The following is a 21069-nucleotide window of genomic DNA, read 5'->3' as shown; positions in this document are numbered from 1 at the left end:
CCCAAACCCATTTTTTAAATGGATTAGGTTACTGTTCAGGGGGTCCCCATGCGGACCCCCCAAACGGAAATCCAAACGCAGGTGTGAACATAGCGCAACACCAACATTTTCCAACAAGAACTACAAAAATGGGAAAGGTTGGATTTCAACTTGTCTGAATAGAAAGGTAACATTAGCAGTTATGAAGCTGTCAGACAGAGGCTATTTGATGAAATAGGAGTTGAAATTCATTACAATAATGCTATATTTCAATCTTAAAAACAAAAATGAAGAAATCCACAGCCATTATAACTTAGAACAGGTCAATGTCCCACAAACTGTAGAAGTCTCATGGCCATGGTTTCAGTCACATATGGCCCATAGGTCACATTCTTTTAACCTTTTGAAACCAAGTATAGTGTATAGCAAACCTAAATGCACGACTAGGATTACTACAAAAAAAAAAAAAAGTTTAAAATATTCATTGTACGATGAAATTTTAAAGAAATAAAAACTGGGAGAGTATCCATGTAGGTGTACCACGTGCTCCAAGGAAAGTATTATCTGACCATTCTAGGTAACCAAACACAGCAACTTTTACAACATAACCATATTTCTCCAATATCCAAATTCTAGCAGCAAAAGATCTGTATAAGCTTCAGTCCAAGCTGACAGGCTTCAAAATGAGAGATGGAAGGAAACTCTTAATGTAATTACAACTATTTGCTTACAATAATTTGATTATAACGTAAATCTTCGCGATTGAATACAAGTAATGCTATTAATGTATTAGGAAGGAGTCATGTTACATCACCCTGGAGTTAATGATGGCTTTTTCCTTATACAATGGAAAAAAATGTCAATGGGGCTTTCTGTGTCCTGTCTGAGTAGAACAGCTGTTCACATTTTACTAGACAGCTGAAGTGGGAGTGCGGAGCAGCCAGTCACCCACAGTTCATTATTCATACATCAGATAACTATCATAGTCTTCAGTACAGCCGCCCATGTTATAAATAATTAACCATACTCACAATTAACACTGCAACCTGCAGAAATGACAATGACTTAAGAGGCCGAAAGAAGTTCATTCATATATACACACACACACATATATATATATATATAATATATATGTGTACACACACACACACACACTTCTCACTGGATGCCATTGCGCGTTGCCTTGGCATCCAGTTTGAATAATGCCAGGGGTAACATCGGCTTAGCGTGCATGATGTTTCAGAGTACATTTCATCGGAGTGCTTCGGTTTCCTCATACATTGCAAAGACCTACTGATGGGGAATTTACATTGTGACAGTAAAACATGGGAAATAATGCGAGTTCACATATGATGTGCCCTACAAGTCAGTCAATTCCCAAATAATTCAGCACTATGGAACTGAGCAGTCTCCATTTCAACACAGAAAATCATTCCCGTCACAGCAAAATAAAGCCCAGCTATTTCCTAGAACATAACCTCCTCTCAGATTACTATCCAAAAACTATACTTGCAGAGATAACTGCAACTGCTAGAATAAAAACCTAAGCAGTTTAGATAAAATATCTCAATTGTAAAAACACATATAGGGCATGGTGTCACACTGCAAAAATACTGCAGAATCTCCTCATGGACTCTCAGCAACATATTCCATTGCAAGTACTGAAGAAAGCCACACATAATATGGTGTTTTTTGCTTGAGGCTCACCTGCACATTCTCAACAATAATTGATTCGTTGTGGAATTAAAACCCAGTGCGGTATTTTTTTGGTTTTAGTACAACTCATGAGGAATTAAGGCTGCTAAGCAGCGCAGGTTTTGGCCAACGTTTCCTCAGTCTTACACTGGTAATTTCCATAAGTGCACTTTGAAGAGTATTGAGAGTTTTGTGGTTAGTTTACCACTTGTAAGCGCAGCATATGTAAGTCTATGTAATAACATGGTATATTGAAGCACAGAAATAACGTTCTAATCCATGAAAAAGAAATTCAGCCCCTACCTGGAAGAGGAGATGGAGACCCAACAGGGGTTGAAGGATTTGAAGGAAAACTACTGCTGGTGTGGTCAGGAGAATAAATCTAGGAGAAACCAGAAGGTAGGTACTTGTTATAATATAATATACGGCTTTTGAAAAACAAATATACACAGACAAGAAACAAACACACGGAACAAACTTGTTTGTGCATCTAGTGTATGTGTCTTAATTTAGTATTAAATAACACTGCCCTGAAATTACAGCAACATTATAACCTTATGTGAAACAATCTATTCTTGTCTGGAGTCAGGCCACACTATATAGCTTTCTGTATGTGGTATGCACTGCAATAGCACTCACTTTCAGGAGAGAAACTTTTGGCAACAGCCCAGAAACTAAAAGCCAATTTTAGATATGGTCAAGTTAAGGCCCTTTTACATATGGTCAAGTTAAGGCCCTTTTACATGAGCAATTAATTGGTCAAACTTGCATGAGACATCTGCTTGTAGTCTAGTAAGAGAAGAAGGATTACAGCTCAGGCCACTGTATAGCACGTGTGCCAGGAAACTGCTTCCTGTCCACTGCAGCAGCTTCAAGTGCCTCGAGGCTCCCACAGCAGCTGATCTGTACAGGGTCTGGGTATCAGACCCTCACAGATCAGATACGGATTATTTCTCTCTGTGGATAGATCATCAGTATGAAACATGTATTAGGCATGTTTAAGGCCTCAATACACAAGAAAAAAGTTGGCTGAATATTCCAATTTTGGTAGGACCAGCTAAATATCTAACATGACGCTCTTTCATATCGGAATAAAACACACTTGCAGATTACGTCAGGTAGGTTCATAGATTGGTATACAAACATAAAAGTAGCTCTTTAACCATTCCAGCCCATCTGATGTTATCAGTAATATATACAGGGAATTGAGACCTATAAATGATGTAATGTGGTGGGAATCCTCATCATTATTAATATAATTATATATACACTTAATACTTACAACTCTGTTCTGTAATGACAAACCCCTTTTACAACTCAGGTGCAATTCAGATACATGACAGTCTCTTGTACCACGAACATACTGACCAAAAACGCAAGGTAGTCTTATATGATACTACAGTAAATGTGGACAGACCATTCTGTATTCAGTCCATATCACGTGCAGCTTTAAATGACCAATATGCACAATCCTTACACCTTCTGCTAAGTCTAAATGGTAACATCAGTTATTCTCTAGCAACAAACAAGAGCCCTCCTCCTATCAGTCATGGTCCATTCCGATCAGCAGGGTGCCAATATGCCCAAACCTAATGAAAGAGGACACAGACAATAGCTACACAAAGGAAAGCCCACAGAGCCAGACCATGAGCTGTTAGTCCAATTTTTTAAACACTGCAGTGTACATTTCAGTCGCGCTTTGTTATGGTAATGATATAGAGTCTCAAAGCTACAAAGAAACTTAATTCATGAATTGCATTTTAAAGTTCACTTCCCTGAATTCCAATTTTCTTTGTGCTAAAAACCACTGGCCACTTAATGACTCAGACAGGGAGATGTGCTACAACATGCACAAAACATAAGGTATGGCAAAGACGTCTGATATAATCGACTACGTTAAATAGCGCTCCTGTTTGATCTCCTCAAAATTAAAGCCTAAATGTTTTGATTTGGCATTAGGCAATGAAATAAACCAGATGTTCCTTCCCTTCATATAACCCTCCACGGGCACAATCTTAAAGGGTTATTATTTGGCAACCGTTCAGGGAAACACATTAGAAATGGCACAAATACCCAGATTTTCTTTCCTTTCTATCTACACTAGTTCATTATCCAAACTAATGCATAATCCACAGGGCTTTGGGAACTTTGTGTAAATACTTTCATGTACAATTCTCTTTCTTGGCTACCCTGAGATTAAGACCACAATTATCCAGGCTTAAACCTAAAATAAAAGAACCTTTGCAAATGTATTATCTGGCCTTACATGTTTAATCACATAGTATTCGGTATGCTCTTTAATACCTAAACTGAAGAACAAATGCTTCATCTTCTGATCTTTTACACATGAAAGGCCCTTGGAAAATGTGTGTTTAACAGCAAAACAAGCAGAGGGTGTAATGTTTTTGGATCAAATAAATTCATTTTTAGGGACAGATACTTAGAACTTTATATTTAGATTTCATCAGTCATTTCATTCTTAATCAGCCCTAAATGACATGAAGTTTAGTGTAACCAACTAAACCTAGGAAAACAAGAACGCCCAACCATCAAGGTGGGGTATAAACATGAAATGAAGCAGCGGATGTGAATGAGTAGACTATGGCATGTATTCATAGAGCAGATGGAATGCATCTCCATTGGAAATGACAGCAGTGATTTATGGAATGACCCGGCTGCTCCCTGCGCCTTGCTGCAACGCAGGATGACAGAATCAAATCTCCATGACAACAAGAGCCCACCCAGCTCATAGATTACACATCTAGGCCTCTTTATTACAATGAATTTTGGATTGTTCCTAAAACTCCACAAATTGGGAAGGGGGTCAGGGAGCGGTGCATTGAAGGAATGCTTCATTGCCTTGACAATAGTAATATGCAGTTTGATGTTGTGTAAAAACCAAGATTTAAGGTTAACCTACATTGTAATCTACAATAGACATGCAAAGCAAACCAAACAGACAGCATATAGATCGTGTAGAAGAGTGCCACAAGGGCTTTTGTAAATATGGCAACTAGTGGGCATTTCACTGTATTTACACTAGAAATTTGGTGTGAATACATTTCTAAACCTCCAATATTGCTTTCAGTTTGTATTCATGCTGAAATCCTGGAAACTTGAACCAGTCTGTGCTCTTAAACAGTCCAGAAAGGGATCTTAAAAGGTTTATACCATACACTTGATTTCTGAATACATCCAGCATTAATGTGCAAGAAACCCAATGAGCAGAGCTTTCATTTAACAACTCCCAGGCTGAATTCCATGTGAAAAGTGATACTCTCAGGACAGACAGCTGTTTCCTTTAGAAGGTCATGCATCATTTAATAAACTGAGAAAACTCAGCATTGCACAGATCCTTCTAGAAGCTTGTATTCTAAGGCAAAAATGTAATGCTTAAATAATGTGTGCGTAATAAAAGCAACTGTGTACACAAAACACCCAACCCAGCTATTAAGGCCAATAATGGCAAGGCCATTGTAGATTTCTTTCTAATACTTACAGATGCCAGAGCTTTCCCAAGTGCATCTCCAGTCTGTGAGCTTCCGGTTGCATTACCTCTACTTCCTGTGCCTAGAAAATAACCCCACACCAGGGAAAAAAAAAAATCCGGAAATTCTGTTAATATTGCCTGGCGTATCATAATACATGTTACTAATACATTCATTGCAATGGTGACCTTATACTAAAATGTTACAGAAAAATTATTTTGTCAACTGAAAATTTACCCAAGAGATTGTCTGATCCGTTGATGGGTGGTGTGTGGGAAGCAGCAACAAAAGAGGAACTAGTGGTGCCACCTCGATGGAAGCTGGACATTGGTGGAAGACTGGCATTTAGGTCTGTTGGTGAAACCGGATGCGGTGGATAGTTCTAAAAAGGAGGACATGGCAGATTAGTTTCTTTTAAAATAGATTATATTTCTGGAGATTTAATATACACAACTTGCTGAATATAAATACACTCATTATCAATTGCACTGTAATTTATGCAACATTTAGAATAGGTGAAATTCCCCTTTTGACATTTCATCTTACCAAGCGGTCATGTAGGCTTCCATAATTGTTTGACTGTGACATGTGAGTAGATGAACCTCCCATCATTCCACCATAGCCAGGCTGTCCAACTCCATTCGAGGAATTCCACAGCTCCGATGAGTTGTGGTTGCCATCTATACAATAATTAACATTGCCAATGAGTAACCAACAGCAATATAGGTTTGTACAAAGATGTATTTACTTTGTATTCCATGCAAAGAGAATCTTCCTAGGTTTCTACACTACCTGCTTTCTAAAGACTGCTCTACTGAGATGATCTATATATCTAACTAAAAAGTTTATTTTACAGTCCCTGCCTGTCTGCCTTTAACTGCTGAGAGCTATAGCGCTCAGTAGAGATGAGTGAGTAGTATTCAACCAAATACCTCCCCGCCTTAGGTATGCGTGTAAGCGGCCAAACACCAAGGGGTTAAGTGCATCGAATATTACTTGCTCATCTCTAGCACTCAGTACTTCCAGCTTCTACATCCTCTCTCTGTCTATAGTGCTCAGCAGTTAGAGGGAAACGGCAGGCAGGGACTAGAATAAAGACTATAACAAAGTGTATTACAAAAATGTTCTCCAAACACCCCCTAAACAACACGTTAAAACACAAAAAATAAGAAGTGACAATTACTGCTAAAGCAGAAAATACATCTAAGATAAAGTATGTAAGCTTGTATGACATATGAGTACAGATAAGATCAATTATCCTGGAACTGTGCGGAATCTTATCTACAATTGTTGCTTCAGGAGACTTTGACTCTTGTACATACTGAGGTGGGCTGTCCAGTTGTTTCTTATTATAGTGTAAAGTACAGTACGCATTGTTCCCAATAATACCCTGCCATTATAAATGGCCATTATGTCACATACAGAGAGAGTTCCCTTTGTTAACAGACCAACCTCAGCTGTAAAAACAAACAGCAATGAAAAGAAAAATAATCCTAAGTGAAAATTAATGTCATTAGGAACTCAACTGGCAACTCCAAAACAAATCCTAAAATAGTGCCAACACAATACTCACACGGGGTTGGACAATGCTGATATTTTTACCTCAAGCAGCAATTGATATATTGAGATGATCAACAATATAAAACAAACCTTGCAGAAAGAAAGTGCTAGCGAACATACTGCTGGGCGGTTTTGGGGATGGGTAGCTCGGAGACTCCCTATTGAAATCATCTGAACCTGGAGATGGTGCATAGACCTGAGGGGGGAAAAAAATTGTCAAAATTAGAAAAACAAAGAATATCTATAATAGAGAAACACTTTCCAGTTTCAAGCACTTAGATTACAATCCTCCGATCACGTATGACAAGACATATGTACATGTAGGCGGCCCATGATTGATCAGGAAAGATGGCACATAGAAGGCATACATGTGCCATGAGCTTGAGAGCGGTCCTGAGTTTTGCACCGTGCTTACTGTTGCATGCACAAACCCATGAGGATACACGTATGAGTGTATACAGTCAGAAACAAATGAGTCAGTGTGCTACCTGTGAAAAACACACCTAGCACACTTACAATGCAGTGTCGTATGCATGTAGCCTAACATGTATGCTTTTCTCTGATGAGATCAGCAGCAGTGATCAGTCAGTCTATGGCTTTTAATTAAAGCCTCCATGAAACACTGCGATTATCAAGTAATCTGTACAGCGCCTAACATGATTAGCAGATGTGTCCTGCAATAATCTAGACAGAAACCTGTACTGTAACACTTTATTCATTACACAGAAAGACACATTACATACATGTAAACTTAAGTAGATACAAATACAAATACACACAACCATAGGTCCTAAAATGTATTCACGAAGAACTTGATAAATCTAGCCATAGACATTACAGAAGTATTAATCTAGGTTCACACCAGCATTCATCTCTCCATTGTTCAGGTCCACTTGGGGACCAGAAAGACAGAGAGCGCGCCCGCCAAAACACAGTTACCCACACACCCCATAGACTGCTGGACTTTTTTTTAAACACTAATTTTACATGGAGTCTGCAAAGGAGTCTCATACGGAGACTCTACCATAGATGTGAATCTAGCCATAGCCACGACTAAGACTAGATTCACATGACAGACATTCAGCCATGAAACTCAGTCTGTGTATTGGCCGGATTTACCAGCCTGGACAGTATGCTGGGAGAATCATCTATGATACTAGACATACTGTCCTATACTATAATCACTATGGGACAGTATGTACCTGGGAGCCAGGGACCCGCTGATACTCAATCGTGTGAATGTGCAGTAAAGCTGCCAATACACAGGAGGCAGCTGTCAGCTAACTGATTTTATTATCACATCAGAATGGTTGTACTAAAACAGTAATGCCCAGTAGAAAGTGTCACTTGTCAAAGCACTTTGAGAGTTTTCACACAAGGCTGACTTGCTGCAGACAGTTCCACATTTAATTTACGTGAATAGGGTGGTTACATCATAATATTTTGCTATAATCAAAATTCAACACCTCAACCACATTTTTTTTTTTTTTTATCTGGGTGGCAGTGGATATACATGACATATCACCTATTAGAACAGGGAAGGATATGGTCATAATAGACAATCCCACCACCTGCACGATCTCCAAGGCATCACAAAATTACAACGAAATTTTTATCTACCAAAATAAAAACTTGCAAATATGGCAAAAAAATACTTCTAAGCCAAAATCAAGTATTTTTTAAGGGTCCATTCACACGGAGGAAAATGGTGAGGAATTTGGTGTGGAATTTCAGCGCTGAAAAAAAAGCCTCCGTGTGAATGGACCCTAATAACTACATGGCTAAATTAGGACATGTTCACACAGCAGATTTTGGTATACATTGTTTTCAATACAACACTTATACTGAAGTACATACAACACATATTGGACTACTTGAGCTTTGGATGATGAAATTGTTTATAATAATTATTAAAAAAAAAAAAAAAAAAAGTCCAGTTTCATACAAATATATATAAAAAAATGTTATTGTTTGTCTAATGAAGAGTCATTACAACTTTTCAATATACTTTCTGTATCAATATCTCATGGTTTTCTAGATTTCTGTTTGCAGTCAATCATTCTACTCCCTTTCCATGGAAAAATATTCAGTCCATGGTCATGTGATACACAGCTCAGGGTCATGTGATTAACACACCTCGTTATAGTCACAGCACAGCAATCGGGCATCTGCCAGGTAACGAGCTGTGCAGCAGTGTACATCACATGACCATGGACTGATTTTTATCTACTAAAAGTAAGCAAGACTAAAGACAAAACAGATCTAGGAAAGTGATTGGTGCAATATTGCAAAATCATAATTTATATAATTTTTCATTATATAAATAACTGTCACATACACATCTCTGTCGGACTCTCTGCCTGAAAATCGGTGAAGGAAAAAGACCTGCATGGCCTTACTAAGCAAAATACACCAAAATTTGATTAGAAATGTGGCACAGTTTTTTGGCACTGATTATGAAGTGTTTTTAGACAAATTTATGACAAAAAGGGTATAGATTTATGAGATAAGGGCATGGCTTTTTAGAAAATGGTCATGGTCTAAGTTGCAGCATACAGCAAAATTTTGACAGTGTGTGTGTTTTAGTCTAAGCCAACTAGTAAGTGGTATAAAGTTAGACTACATATTCTAAACATAAGCCTGGTTTCTCAAACAGCCTCAAGCACTTTAAGGCTAAGGCACAATGTTGCGGAAATGCAGCTTTTTTGTTGCAGATTTTTTTGCAGTTTTTTGAGCCAAAGTCAGGAGTGGATTTAGTAAAAACATAGAAGTATAAGAACTTCCTATATATTTTCCATTCCTTTTGTAGCCATTCTTGGCTTTGGCTCAAAAGACCACAGCATAATCTGCAACAACAAAAAAGCTGTGTTTCCACAATGTGGGGCCTTAGCCTAAAAGAGGAACTATCACCACCTCTACCAAATCTAGCCCTTTGCATTGTCTAATAGATCTAATCTGTTCTCCATTTCCCACCATTTTTGAATAATCTGTGTACTTTGCTTTGGTATCTGATGTGTTATTTAGGCTGTTAGACAAAGTGTTAAGCAGGTGCAGAAAAAAGTGTGATTCTGAGATCTAACACTGTCCAACTCTGACTGGAGTTGTGAAACACTCCGCCTTTCCTGCTCTTGGCTGACACTGTCCACCTGACAGTACAGAGCTAAAATAACATATGAGGAAAAAAAAAAAACTAACTGCACTTTATTGCTCAGGAATGGTGAGGACTACTAGAACTGCACAAGGTTTGAGTGTGCTTCTTTAAAGAGGACCTGTCACCATATCTGGGCACAGGCAGTGTTATAATACTGCCAGAAAGCTGACAGTGTGCTGAATTCAGCACACTGTCGGCTTTCCCGATCCGTGCCCGGTGTAAAGCGCTATCGGTCCCGGTACCGTAGCGCTTTACAGTCAGAAGGGCGTTTCTGACCATTAGCCAGAGACGTCCTTCTGCCTCGCGGCGCCAATCGCGCTGTGCTGTGGAGCCGGGAGGAACGCCCCCTCCCTCTCCTGATAATGCTAGTCTACGGACAAGCTGTGTGAGCAGAGAGAGGGGGCGTTCCTCCCCACTCCACAGCACAGCGCGATAGGCGCCGCGAGGCAGAAGGACGTCTCTGGCTAATGGTCAGAAACGCCCTTCTGACCATAGAAGAGCTACGGTACCGGGCCGTAAGCTCTTCACACCGGGAAAGCCGACAGTGCGCTGAATTCAGCGCACTGTCAGCTTTCTGGCAGTATATAACACTGCATGTGCCCGGATATGGTGAAAGGTCCTCTTTAAGGTGTCACCAAACTTTCAATCATTTGATTCTCTGGAAAAATTTGTGTCATTAATATATTTTGTAATACACATTATTATGAAATCCTGCACATTCTGTATTGGAAGCAGAAATCTGTACATTGCTTTCAATAGATGTAGGGTGGGTTCTTTTATAATGTAGTGAAGCGAAGGCCTTGGGGGGGGATGTTCTTTCAAACAGTAGTAACAAATCAAATGTCAAACAAAATATTATAATGATGTGAAAGAGGAGATTCTCAGCTTTAATATTTCAACAGGATGACAGTTCTAGCTATATTTGTTCCAAAAGAATCACCAATTGAAAAACACACTTGTGAGCAGCTGCAAGTAAATGCTCCAATTCCAAAAGCACTTTTCTAGGTTTTCTCTTTCCTGAGACTGAACCATTTGAAATGAACCTTCCCCCTCCAGTGTCAGCTTCCTGCATTATACGACAGACCACCCAGCCCTACACCTAGTGAACAGTGTACAGATTTCAGCACTCTAGCCTTTCCTTTGTTTATGTATTAAAGGGGTTGTCCCATCTCAAGGATCCTATCTATACTGCGAGTTTATGTGGATTTAAGACTTTTCCTAAATACATTGCTTAAGCAAAACTGCTTTGTTTGGCCGCTATCTGAGATTATTCACTTCATTGTTTACACTGTTTCCATAACCACGGACCTGGGGATGGTCTTAATTCTCTGCCCAGGACAAGTGAAGTAGCAACCTGCTCTCAGGAGGGGAGGGGGAGCTGAGTGCTCGGAGAAGCTTGTTTTTATGAGATCTTTATCTCTCCACCCAGGACAAGTGATGTAGCTCACTGCTCTCAGGAGTGGAGGGGGAGCTGAGTGCTCAGAACAGTTTGTATTTCTGAGCTGTTTATCTCCGGCTCTTCCAGATATCAGTCGGCTAAATGAATTTTGCTGATAAGGGCTGAGACAGGGAGTCTGTTACCTCTGTATGTAAACACAGACCTAAAAGTTGCAAGCTGACTCTTGGACCTGTAGCATGTTTGTTTGGGATTCTCATCACCTAACAAATCTAGCTCTGCTATATCAGCTTCATATTGTGCATCTTCCAGTGATACTGTGCTAATTTATGTACAACAATCCCTCATTACTGACTGCAGACATGTACTGCTATGAAGAGAGTTAGCAGAGCAAGTGAAAACCCACCCACCAATTTACTGAGAAAACCAGGAAGTGAACAGAGCACACAGCCTGAAAGTTGGTGAACAGGCAAGTTGGGAATACCCTTTAAGTAGATAATTTGTTAAAATATATTACAATATGCAATAATAACTCAAATGCTTCAAGAAAATTGTATGGCCGTTTAGTAATATCCTTACATCTTGTCCATAAGGCTCTCTTTTGTCTCAAAGAAAGATTCTCCATGCTGCCAATAGCAATCACAGTTAGGCTATAGATACAGAAATATAAATGGTGACTGGTTGCTGTATGCAACCAGGATATTTCTCCAGGACGGTCTTAAGAAATTTGACTCTCAGTTTAAGAAGATCTATCTAAAAGTTGCCCATAGAACCTCAATAACTGTTTAATGCTCTTCCAGCAGCTACTCTTCCCCACCCCATACACATTGTTTGGGTAAGTATATATGTTTTTATTTTTTTCAGTAAGGACAGAATAGTAAGCGATGGCCAGATACCTGTGGCTTTGACTTAAGTCCCTGAGAATAAAGGATTGGGTATGATAAGATTCATCATGTCTGATCATTCCATCGACTAACATCACCTAAGATAGCTGGTTCCATATGCTCTAAAGTCAGTGGGTATGGCTGACTTGCCTTGAGTTAGTCAATTAAATTACTAAAGCAGCACAGCAAGGGTTTTTTTTTCTTTTAAAATGAGCCTGTGTGTAGTGTTAAGTTATTGAATAACCTAAAAAGAGCATGGTTAAGTTTTATTGTACTGTACTGCTTTGTTAACATCAAATAAACATGTGGCGATTAAATAACATCTAGTTTTGTTATCTGATGTCTTTAAAGTGAAAAAACAAAACAAAACGTGAATCTTAAAATATTGGGATTGAGCCATACAGTTTAGGAGCATTCTGGTATTAGGTACAACAAAATGTGGTGCTGCTTGGTCGCAACAATGCATGAAGTCATGTAGCCACTGCGCTTAATATAGTGCACTTCACTATATGCACAGGATTCCTTAAAGATCACTCCTGGAGTCTTTGAAATAATTATAATAAACCAGGTATTTAAAGGAATATAAAGCAGTGCTATGGCTTATATTAAACAACATTAAGGCCAGTGAATAGTCGTGCTGCAGACATACAACTATCTCACCAACCGGACGAGATTTTATAATGTTTAAAAATAAAGAATAAGGCTAGTTGCTGGATACACAGCTTTAATCTATCAATGTCACCAGCCAACATTATCCATATGAAGGCTAGGCACCTGCAGAATGAGGACAGTAGTAAACTCTTCGTATAGCAGTCACCAACGAAGAGGAAGATGAGACTCCATGGACTGTTATAACCGAACCCCCCCCCCCCATACCCACCACCCACCCACCACCCACCCAACCCAACTCCCCCCCCCACCCACCCCACTTTACTAGCTTTGGCAATGCCAAATACCTATTCGGACGTGCCAATAAAGCATTTTTTGATTTGATTTGAACTGATTAATGGGAATCACATATGGCGCATTCCAGGAACATATCTTTACTACAGCAATAAAAAGACATCAAGAAACACAAGCCTACACCGCAGTTATGTGAGATTTCTAGATTTCTTTTTAGCCTGTAGATTGTACCATTGTGAATAGATCTACCTGGCGTTTTATATAATATCTACACCATGCAAAACCATACTACAGTATCTAGATGTTATTGTAATTGAGCAATGATAAATGATCTCCATTCTATACTATGCCAACAGCTCACATGCCCGTATATACTCAGTATGACACCAGGAGTCATTTATATAACTGGGAACCAGTATCCAGCCATTTAGGCCATGCTCATACGAAGCAGATTTGGTCGCTACTTAAATCTGTATTTTTAAAGACAAAAACTAGAGTGCGTTACCATTTTTTTTTTTTAAAGTATAAATCTTTCAAGTGTTCATGCATTTAGGTTTCCGCTTACAAAAAATATGGAACAAATCTGTCAAAAAAGGTTTGTTGGGTATGAATACTAATTAAATTTATTTACTTTTACTGCGGTTATGGAAAGACCTAAAAAACAAAACAAAAAAACAACACACACCATAGGTTGGAGCTGCACTTGTGTAAGCTACAATATTTCACATCAAAGAGCTAGCGGTTAAGAAAAAAAAAGGCATCTGGTGGAAATTTCATTAAAGCCAGATGTGCAGAAATACAACTTAGAAGGGGAAAAAGTACACAAAAATTAGTTGCAAAGAGAAATGCCAACAAATGTAAAACAGATGTCCGTGCCATCTTATCACCTGCAAGTACGTTTCCTATGTAACGGAGGGATAAAGTTTTTATTTTCTCCTCGCTTTGTATAAGCTATGATATAGAGTAATAAAAAACAAAACAAAACATTTGTTGTATGTGAATGCAGTACTCCCACCAACTTCAGCAGCGTATCTGTAGATCATGGCATTGAATGGTGTATAGGTGAAACACACCGACTACACTACACATAAGCACACTTCACATAAAAGCCATTAGCTGGGATTCATTATTTCATATCTAACTAGTCAATGACACTTGTTTGAGTGGTAACGTCAATAGCTACATATGTCAACTGTTGCCTTGCTCACTTCTAGATGTATCATTTCGTGTGTAGGCTTAAACTGAGAAATGTTATAGTGAAAAATATTGGAACGATACACAGGCATAAAAAAAAAAGAAGTTACAAATAAACACAAGCGCTTTAAGAAACAATATATGACAAGCACCTACGAAAAAGTCACAAATTGTATCAAGAATCCGATTTCTTTTTGCAGACAAGCAAGCTGCTCCTTACACTGGTAACAGAAATATCACTTTGTCCTTTTACAGACAATCTATGAAGATAAAACTGTATATACTAAAAGCCGAAGCAGTATAACCACTATTTATCCAACACTTTCTAATTCTGGACACTCCTCAAAGCGGAACCAAAACTTGACACATGTAACAAGTGAATGTAATACATGGTGGGCAGAGTCAGTCATGTAACTACATAAACACCTAAAACTCACCAGGTACAATAGGCAGACACTAGATTTGTTTTATATTTAAAGAAATGAAATCTGAATGAATAAAAAGGGAGAAATAAATAAAGAAATCATATACCAAATCTCATGTACTCCATTAAGCAGGAAAGGGCAAGAAAGAACCCAGTCAGTTTTAGCACAAACTAATTTGGGTAGATTTGACGCAACATAAAAAGGCGAAGAAAGTAATTTGTGCCACTAGATTAAGTATTTTATCAGGCAAAGTTATGGAAAAGTGTCAGTGTAGCAGTCTGCAGGTTAGCATCTGTTTCTTACACCCTGGCGTGGGACTTGTTCCGTTCATTCAGTTGTGTCTGGGAAAGGCTTTAAAATAAGAACATGTGTGATACAAATTAGCTAAAGTAACAAAAAAAAAAAAAAAAAAAAAAAAGTGTGATCTCAGCCGATCCTCACAATGTAATGTGATAACTCCTAATGGTGTGGATATCCACAAATTGGGTTTAATACAGAGACCTAGAATTAAATAGATTTTTATAAACTGCACAGTAAAAGCAGAAAATTACTGAAGATCAACGAGCTTTTATCTTACTATTTTCCTTCTATTTTTGCTAGAATCAGAAAAAACAGCACCAAGAACTTTCATTAAACAAGCAAAGTAAATAAGTAAATGATAGACTAGACATTGAGATATATATATACACACACACACACATTCATACATATATATACATACACACATACACACACATACATATAAGTAATAAAAAATTGTTCTTCAACTTCCTATAAACAAATGACACATCCGTTTTTAACAGGAGATCACTGGTTTACCCTGAAAACCAACTTTCTCCCCCTAAAGCAATGTGCATATAGAATGTAAATAGGGCAGTACACGGGAGGGGGTGTTCTCCTTAGGAAATGACCATTAAGTAATGCCTGCAGGACTGAACGGAGATAAAATGCTCAGATTAACACAAGTATTTATAGTACAAACACAGACCTAGTTCCAGCAGAGCTGGTGTCCTGTTTGTTTCTCCTCTAACCACTGAAGACAAGGGGCTTTCAATGGTCTTCTATATGAATCAGGTGCTCATATGATGGCAGTGTAACCCCAGGACTGAGAACACTACTGGCTCAACACAATATCTGGATCCAAGTTCTGGAACACTCTTTGTATAACTTGTGAAGTGTAATGTATTTTTTTTTATTATTATTATTATTGTACTACATGTATTATATCTCCAAGAAGAAGTCAACGACATAGTATATTAGTTAACATACTACTGATCACATGATAATGTTATATGTGCTTATCGTGAGCTATTTCTACTTGTATGCTAGAAGTAAATTGGACTTTGGGGGACACAGCCGCTAAAGATTACTTTGTCCATTTCTTTTTCTGTTTTAAATAGAATTATTCCAGCTGACAAAGTGTTAACAAGCATTACCCAGTCCTGAACAGATTAGGCTTTTGTTCAGACCACTTTAGAAATCTTAATCAGTTTAACCAGGACCACAACCAATAGCAGCCCTGCTCTGCAAAAATACTGAGCGCCAAACCAACTTATGTCTACATATTATAGGTTTAGGAGTCTTCATACTATAACCAGAGTGCATGCTTTATGGAGGAATCATTAACCATTTATCAACTGTTCCAGCTAAAAAAGAAAGTCATCTAGACCACTGGCAAGCACATAGTAAAGGTTTTCAAGGGAGGTATTGCTCCATGAGACCAGATCCTTAGATGTCTGGAAAAACTTAATGAGATCAAAGCTTTTCCCCCCCATTTTTTCAATGTTGTGTTGACAGAGAACAAAGAAAAGATTGTGTTTTAAAACCTTGTAACTGAGTACACTACACTCTCAGAAAGATTGATTTCTCATGTATTTATACATGTACAACGCATATCAAACAATTTGGCGGACTGTATATTAAAATTTAACTTAAGCAAAGGCAGACTCAAAGGGTTAACTCAAAATTCTCCTTGGAAAAAGTAAATAAAAATTTACACAACTACGACTATGGTAAAACAGGTTACACCAACTAGTATATACAAAAAAAAAAAAAAAAAAAAAAAAAATCAGAAAAGGACAATGAATCCAAACTAAACTGTCATGTGATAAAAAACGGAGCGAAAAAAATACAAAAACAACCAACCACCACTTTATATATTTATGAAAAAACATGAACTTAGTAAAGAAACGGCTTATTGTCATTATGGTCAAAACGCTGAGCGGATTAGAAGCAGATGGAATAACATTACAACGCAGGCAGTGAACCTCAAAGTCTAAACAGGAAACAGGAATCTTACTGGCTGGGGACGGCCGCTTCCTAATCATTCCCAGAAAAGCTTTAGCTTTTTCTTATAGCACCAGCCACCTTATTACTTTCCCTAACTTTACAAAGAAATAAAAGGAAAATCCATCACTTAATAGGAAGTACATTAGTATGACGCAATAGAAAATACAAAGCATCTAGAAGTCAGCACTACATGAACAATACACCTTTACACCAGCACAAAACTTCTACTGCCCATTACACATAAAAACCAGGACGACACAAGGCAGCGGAATTACACGCCTGAGGCTAAAGGGTTAAATCTACAGAGGAATAAAAATGTGAAAATGGAAGGCTTCTCACCGTCTTGCCATTGTAGTAGTACATCAAAGAATTGCTGCCCACTCCAGCTACGGGGTATGCACAATACATGTTGGTGTGGAATGGATTCTCGGAAGCAGTCAGTGCACTGCCTCAGTCCCAGGCATACATCCACCCAAGCTAACAGTAATTCCGCCAGTACTCGGCTTACTCAGTCCACACATGGATCTACTCTAAAGAAACTTATGCAAAATAGGGCTAAACCATCCCACACTGAAAAGGGGGAGGGCAGTGACATACAGTAATCTCTTTCAACCCTGATCACACCCTGATTTCTGTAGTGGAAATTCCTTCCAGAAAGCATTCAGGAGAATGAAAACACTGCTTTAGGACATCAAAGCTGCTGCTTTTTTTTCAGAAGAGTGAGCCAGAGTAAACTTTGTGCACTGATATTAGATTTACTATTTTTTTTGCCTTCTTTTGTTAATGAAATCCTAGCACTTGTAGCAGCTGAGATGTCGCATCCAGCAGTACAGCAACACCACCATCTGGCTGGGACAGACTTAGCCACCAAGCTTTTTTTTACAAGACAGTAATGTAGTGAGGAAACTGGAAATTGTAGATCAATCTGTGATTTATTAGAATGTAACAGAATAATTACAAGACAATCTAGACAAGCTTCCTCCAGCGCACATCACACTGAACGTTCATGTTCTCATTACATTGCTAGCACTAGGTTGCACATGTTCTACAAAACAGCAAACTCTAGACAGAGAGAGGACTGAATGATTACATGGACACGACTACCTACAAAGTTACAGTACAAATAAAGTTCTGAGTTTTCCAAAAATATTGTGACATGACAGCTGCATGCAAAGGAGACAAGAAACCTTCATCTGTTCTGAGACAAGGTAAAGAGAAAAAAACAACCAAAATATAAGGGCCCGTTCACATGAAGTAAATGCGCGTGTATTTTGGCAAAATACACGTGTAAAAATAAGACTCCCATTGACTTCATTGACATTTTTTTTACATGTGTAAAAAAACACGTAAAAATACACGTGTAAAATGTAATTGAAGTCAATTCAAGTCTTATTTTTACACATGTATTTTGTCAAAATACGCGCACTTACTCCGTGTGAACGGGCCCTCAATTGCGGAAAAAAAAATTGATAGTATATAAGTCAAACATGACACAGTTTTGTGTAAAACAGTGTAAAAATAAATTTAAATTACACTTATGTAAATATCGTGATTATATCCTTGTAAAGGTCTTATAAACCATATCCCTAGTGTTCAACAAACAGAATCAAAATATTAAGGGAAAAGTGAATCCTATGAGAGTTAACCCTTGAGGAAACTATGGGAGCTGCTTGTGCAATCCTCAATACTGGAAGTCTATTGTAGGCAATCCAGAGGCAGTTTTGCTAGTGTGTATACCATCATGAAACCACTGACCTGAACAAACGTAAGCTGCCTAAAGGGCTGGCAATTTAAAGATGCAACCATCTTGCTTCTCCAAGTCCAATTCTGCACACCCTCAAACTCCGTGACCAGAGAAAAATGTCTGAGATACACTACCCAAAAGTAGCATCTACGAGCCTTTTTACAGGGTAGCAGGGAAAGCACTTTTATCCTTTCTTGGGGCACGACACAGTGTCTAATCAGATAGTAACTCTCATTTCAAATAAAGCTCTGCTTCAAGGTTTCTGTTTCCAAGGCAAGAAAAACAGATCCTGAGTGATTCAAATAAATATTGAAGGCCATAATTTTCTTTTATCTTACGTATATAAAAAGGCAAAAGGGATATTTACAGGACTTTTCCTGTGCTTCATGCACATTTTATCAGATAAGGAGGTGTTTTACTCAATTTTAATCCTCCTGTTATAATGTATACCAATTTTTGCCAATGGTAAATATTTCAGCCCCAGTAGGTTGCAACCTTTCCCAAAGACAACACACTTTTTTTTTAAAAAAAATGAAACTGTTGAAAGCCGCAGAAACTTGTCAAAAGCAGTAAATTGTAATAAAAATGAGTAAATGAATTAAGCCAATGATAAAAATGAATAAGGGAAGTTTATTACATACCTGTTAAACATTAAAAGACAACTGCTCTCTGGCAGCACAAGGGTTAACACTGCTGCCTTCAAGCGCTGGGATCCCGGGTTCGAATCCAACCAAAGCTAACATCAGCATGGAGTTTGTATGTTCTCCATGTGCTTCCTCCCATATGCCTTTCAGTAAAATTCCTCCAACTATAGGTGCTGGGGATGAGCACCTGTATTGCAGCCACTGACTCCCCTACTCCATAACGATCCCAACGCTTTGAGTTCATTGATGAGAAATGAACATGTTTGCATTACATTAAGTTGGTTATTGTCACTATATTTGACGGTCGAAAAAAATCCCTTAACCAAATTATCAAAACTTTATTTCTCACTCGGGATAAAACATTAAGGGTTAATCTGCCTCGCCTCTCTGACATATTAATAAGTTTGATGTAGACCAAGTTGACTTTTCAAACTATTTCAGACACAATGTCGTCAGCAAAGTAGCAGTGAACTGACCTGCACTCTCTTACCCAAATTGTTTCCATTCACAAGCTAGCACTGTGCAGCTAAACAAACTGTGTGTTTCTCTGAACACAAACAGATTACATGGTCTGACGCACAGGGAGCCACGTCTCATTACAGATGGAAAGTGATGTGTTAACTTCCTAGTGTTCCCATGTGGGTGGTGTACAACTGTGGTGCAAAAATGGAGGCCATTATAAAACTAGATTTTATAACAGACACAGGAACTCATTTTATTGTACACATGTACAATGATACAAAACATTACTGGTTCTGGACTGCAACCTGTCCATATGACAACATCACTAAGTGACAGGTTACCTGGAAAGGGGGGCTTTTTAGAGAACCAATCTGAAATGTGGTGAAAATAATGGTGTCAAAACAGTAAGTTGTTTTTTTTTTCTTTCACACCAAGTCTGTAGTGTATGTTTAACATATGTGCTGGGAAAGCTCCTGACACATACATTGCGCATATCCCTATTCAGCAGATGGAGGCCAGAAGAGTGCCCCGATAGCCTCCGTCTGGCTGCGATATGTTGGGATTCCGTTTTTTTGCTGTGTGGAATTACGTAGCAGATTGTGGCAGTCGTTCCATATACATCAGCTTCCTTAGGAAACCTCAGATACACACACCTAATACAGTGTATCAGAGGCTGAACATTGGGGTAACTTCACTGCATTGTACTTATTTAAAAGACAAATTTTCACTTTCCAGACAAGTCTTTCTACCTTTTCCAAATGAAAATACAACCAAATGCAACTTCTCCAGTGACAAAGGGTTAACATTCTCAGATGCCAAGTGCTATTTGAATCACTCTTTAGAACTGCAATGAAAATCAATTGTCATGTAAGCTTACTGTCAGTAAAGAGTATTAAATTTCATCCCCACTTTACTCAACCACAAAACCTCAAGCACTCTGAAAGACTAAATTATTCATATAATCCTAAACTAGCATTGCCTAGGCCTGCGTACTTGTATTTTAAAATTAATATTCTAAGCAACAATACCAAGTGTTATAGAAGGCATGGGCTCCTTGTCTCATGAATCCATACAGAGCTTTATTGGCACATCAAAACTTCATCAATAGACAAGATAAGAGGAAATATTAAAAAAAAAAAAAAACCTATTACAAAATGCAAGATGCTAAAGCCTAAATGTTCTATTTAGAAACAGGGAACTCTTGCTGGAATGACATCCAGGACAATTTTAATATGTAACCGGCAGTAGAAGGAAG

General features: G+C 38.3%; 1 protein-coding gene across 11 annotated transcripts in view; it reads right to left on the bottom strand.

Annotated features, from left to right (window-relative positions):
• TCF12 (transcription factor 12) overlaps positions 1 to 21069 on the bottom strand; it is a 137211-nt gene that overhangs the window by 15142 nt on the left and 101000 nt on the right. For 9 of the 11 annotated variants that reach the window (XM_075273512.1, XM_075273514.1, XM_075273522.1 and 6 more), the window contains 5 exons: positions 6813 to 6918; positions 5709 to 5842; positions 5400 to 5544; positions 5174 to 5244; positions 1978 to 2056 (listed from right to left, as the gene is read on the bottom strand). In XM_075273512.1, coding sequence (XP_075129613.1) covers positions 1978 to 2056; positions 5174 to 5244; positions 5400 to 5544; positions 5709 to 5842; positions 6813 to 6918 — 535 coding nt within the window. Of the gene's footprint in view, positions 1 to 1977; positions 2057 to 5173; positions 5245 to 5399; positions 5545 to 5708; positions 5843 to 6812; positions 6919 to 17303; positions 17624 to 21069 lie in introns of those variants that run through there. The other 2 variants (XM_075273520.1, XM_075273521.1) reach the window with 2 other exon arrangements.

The sequence above is a fragment of the Leptodactylus fuscus genome, chromosome 5 (assembly GCF_031893055.1).
Source record: "Leptodactylus fuscus isolate aLepFus1 chromosome 5, aLepFus1.hap2, whole genome shotgun sequence".
Lineage (NCBI taxonomy): Eukaryota > Metazoa > Chordata > Amphibia > Anura > Leptodactylidae > Leptodactylus > Leptodactylus fuscus.
This window is presented reverse-complemented; position numbering and strand designations above follow the sequence as displayed.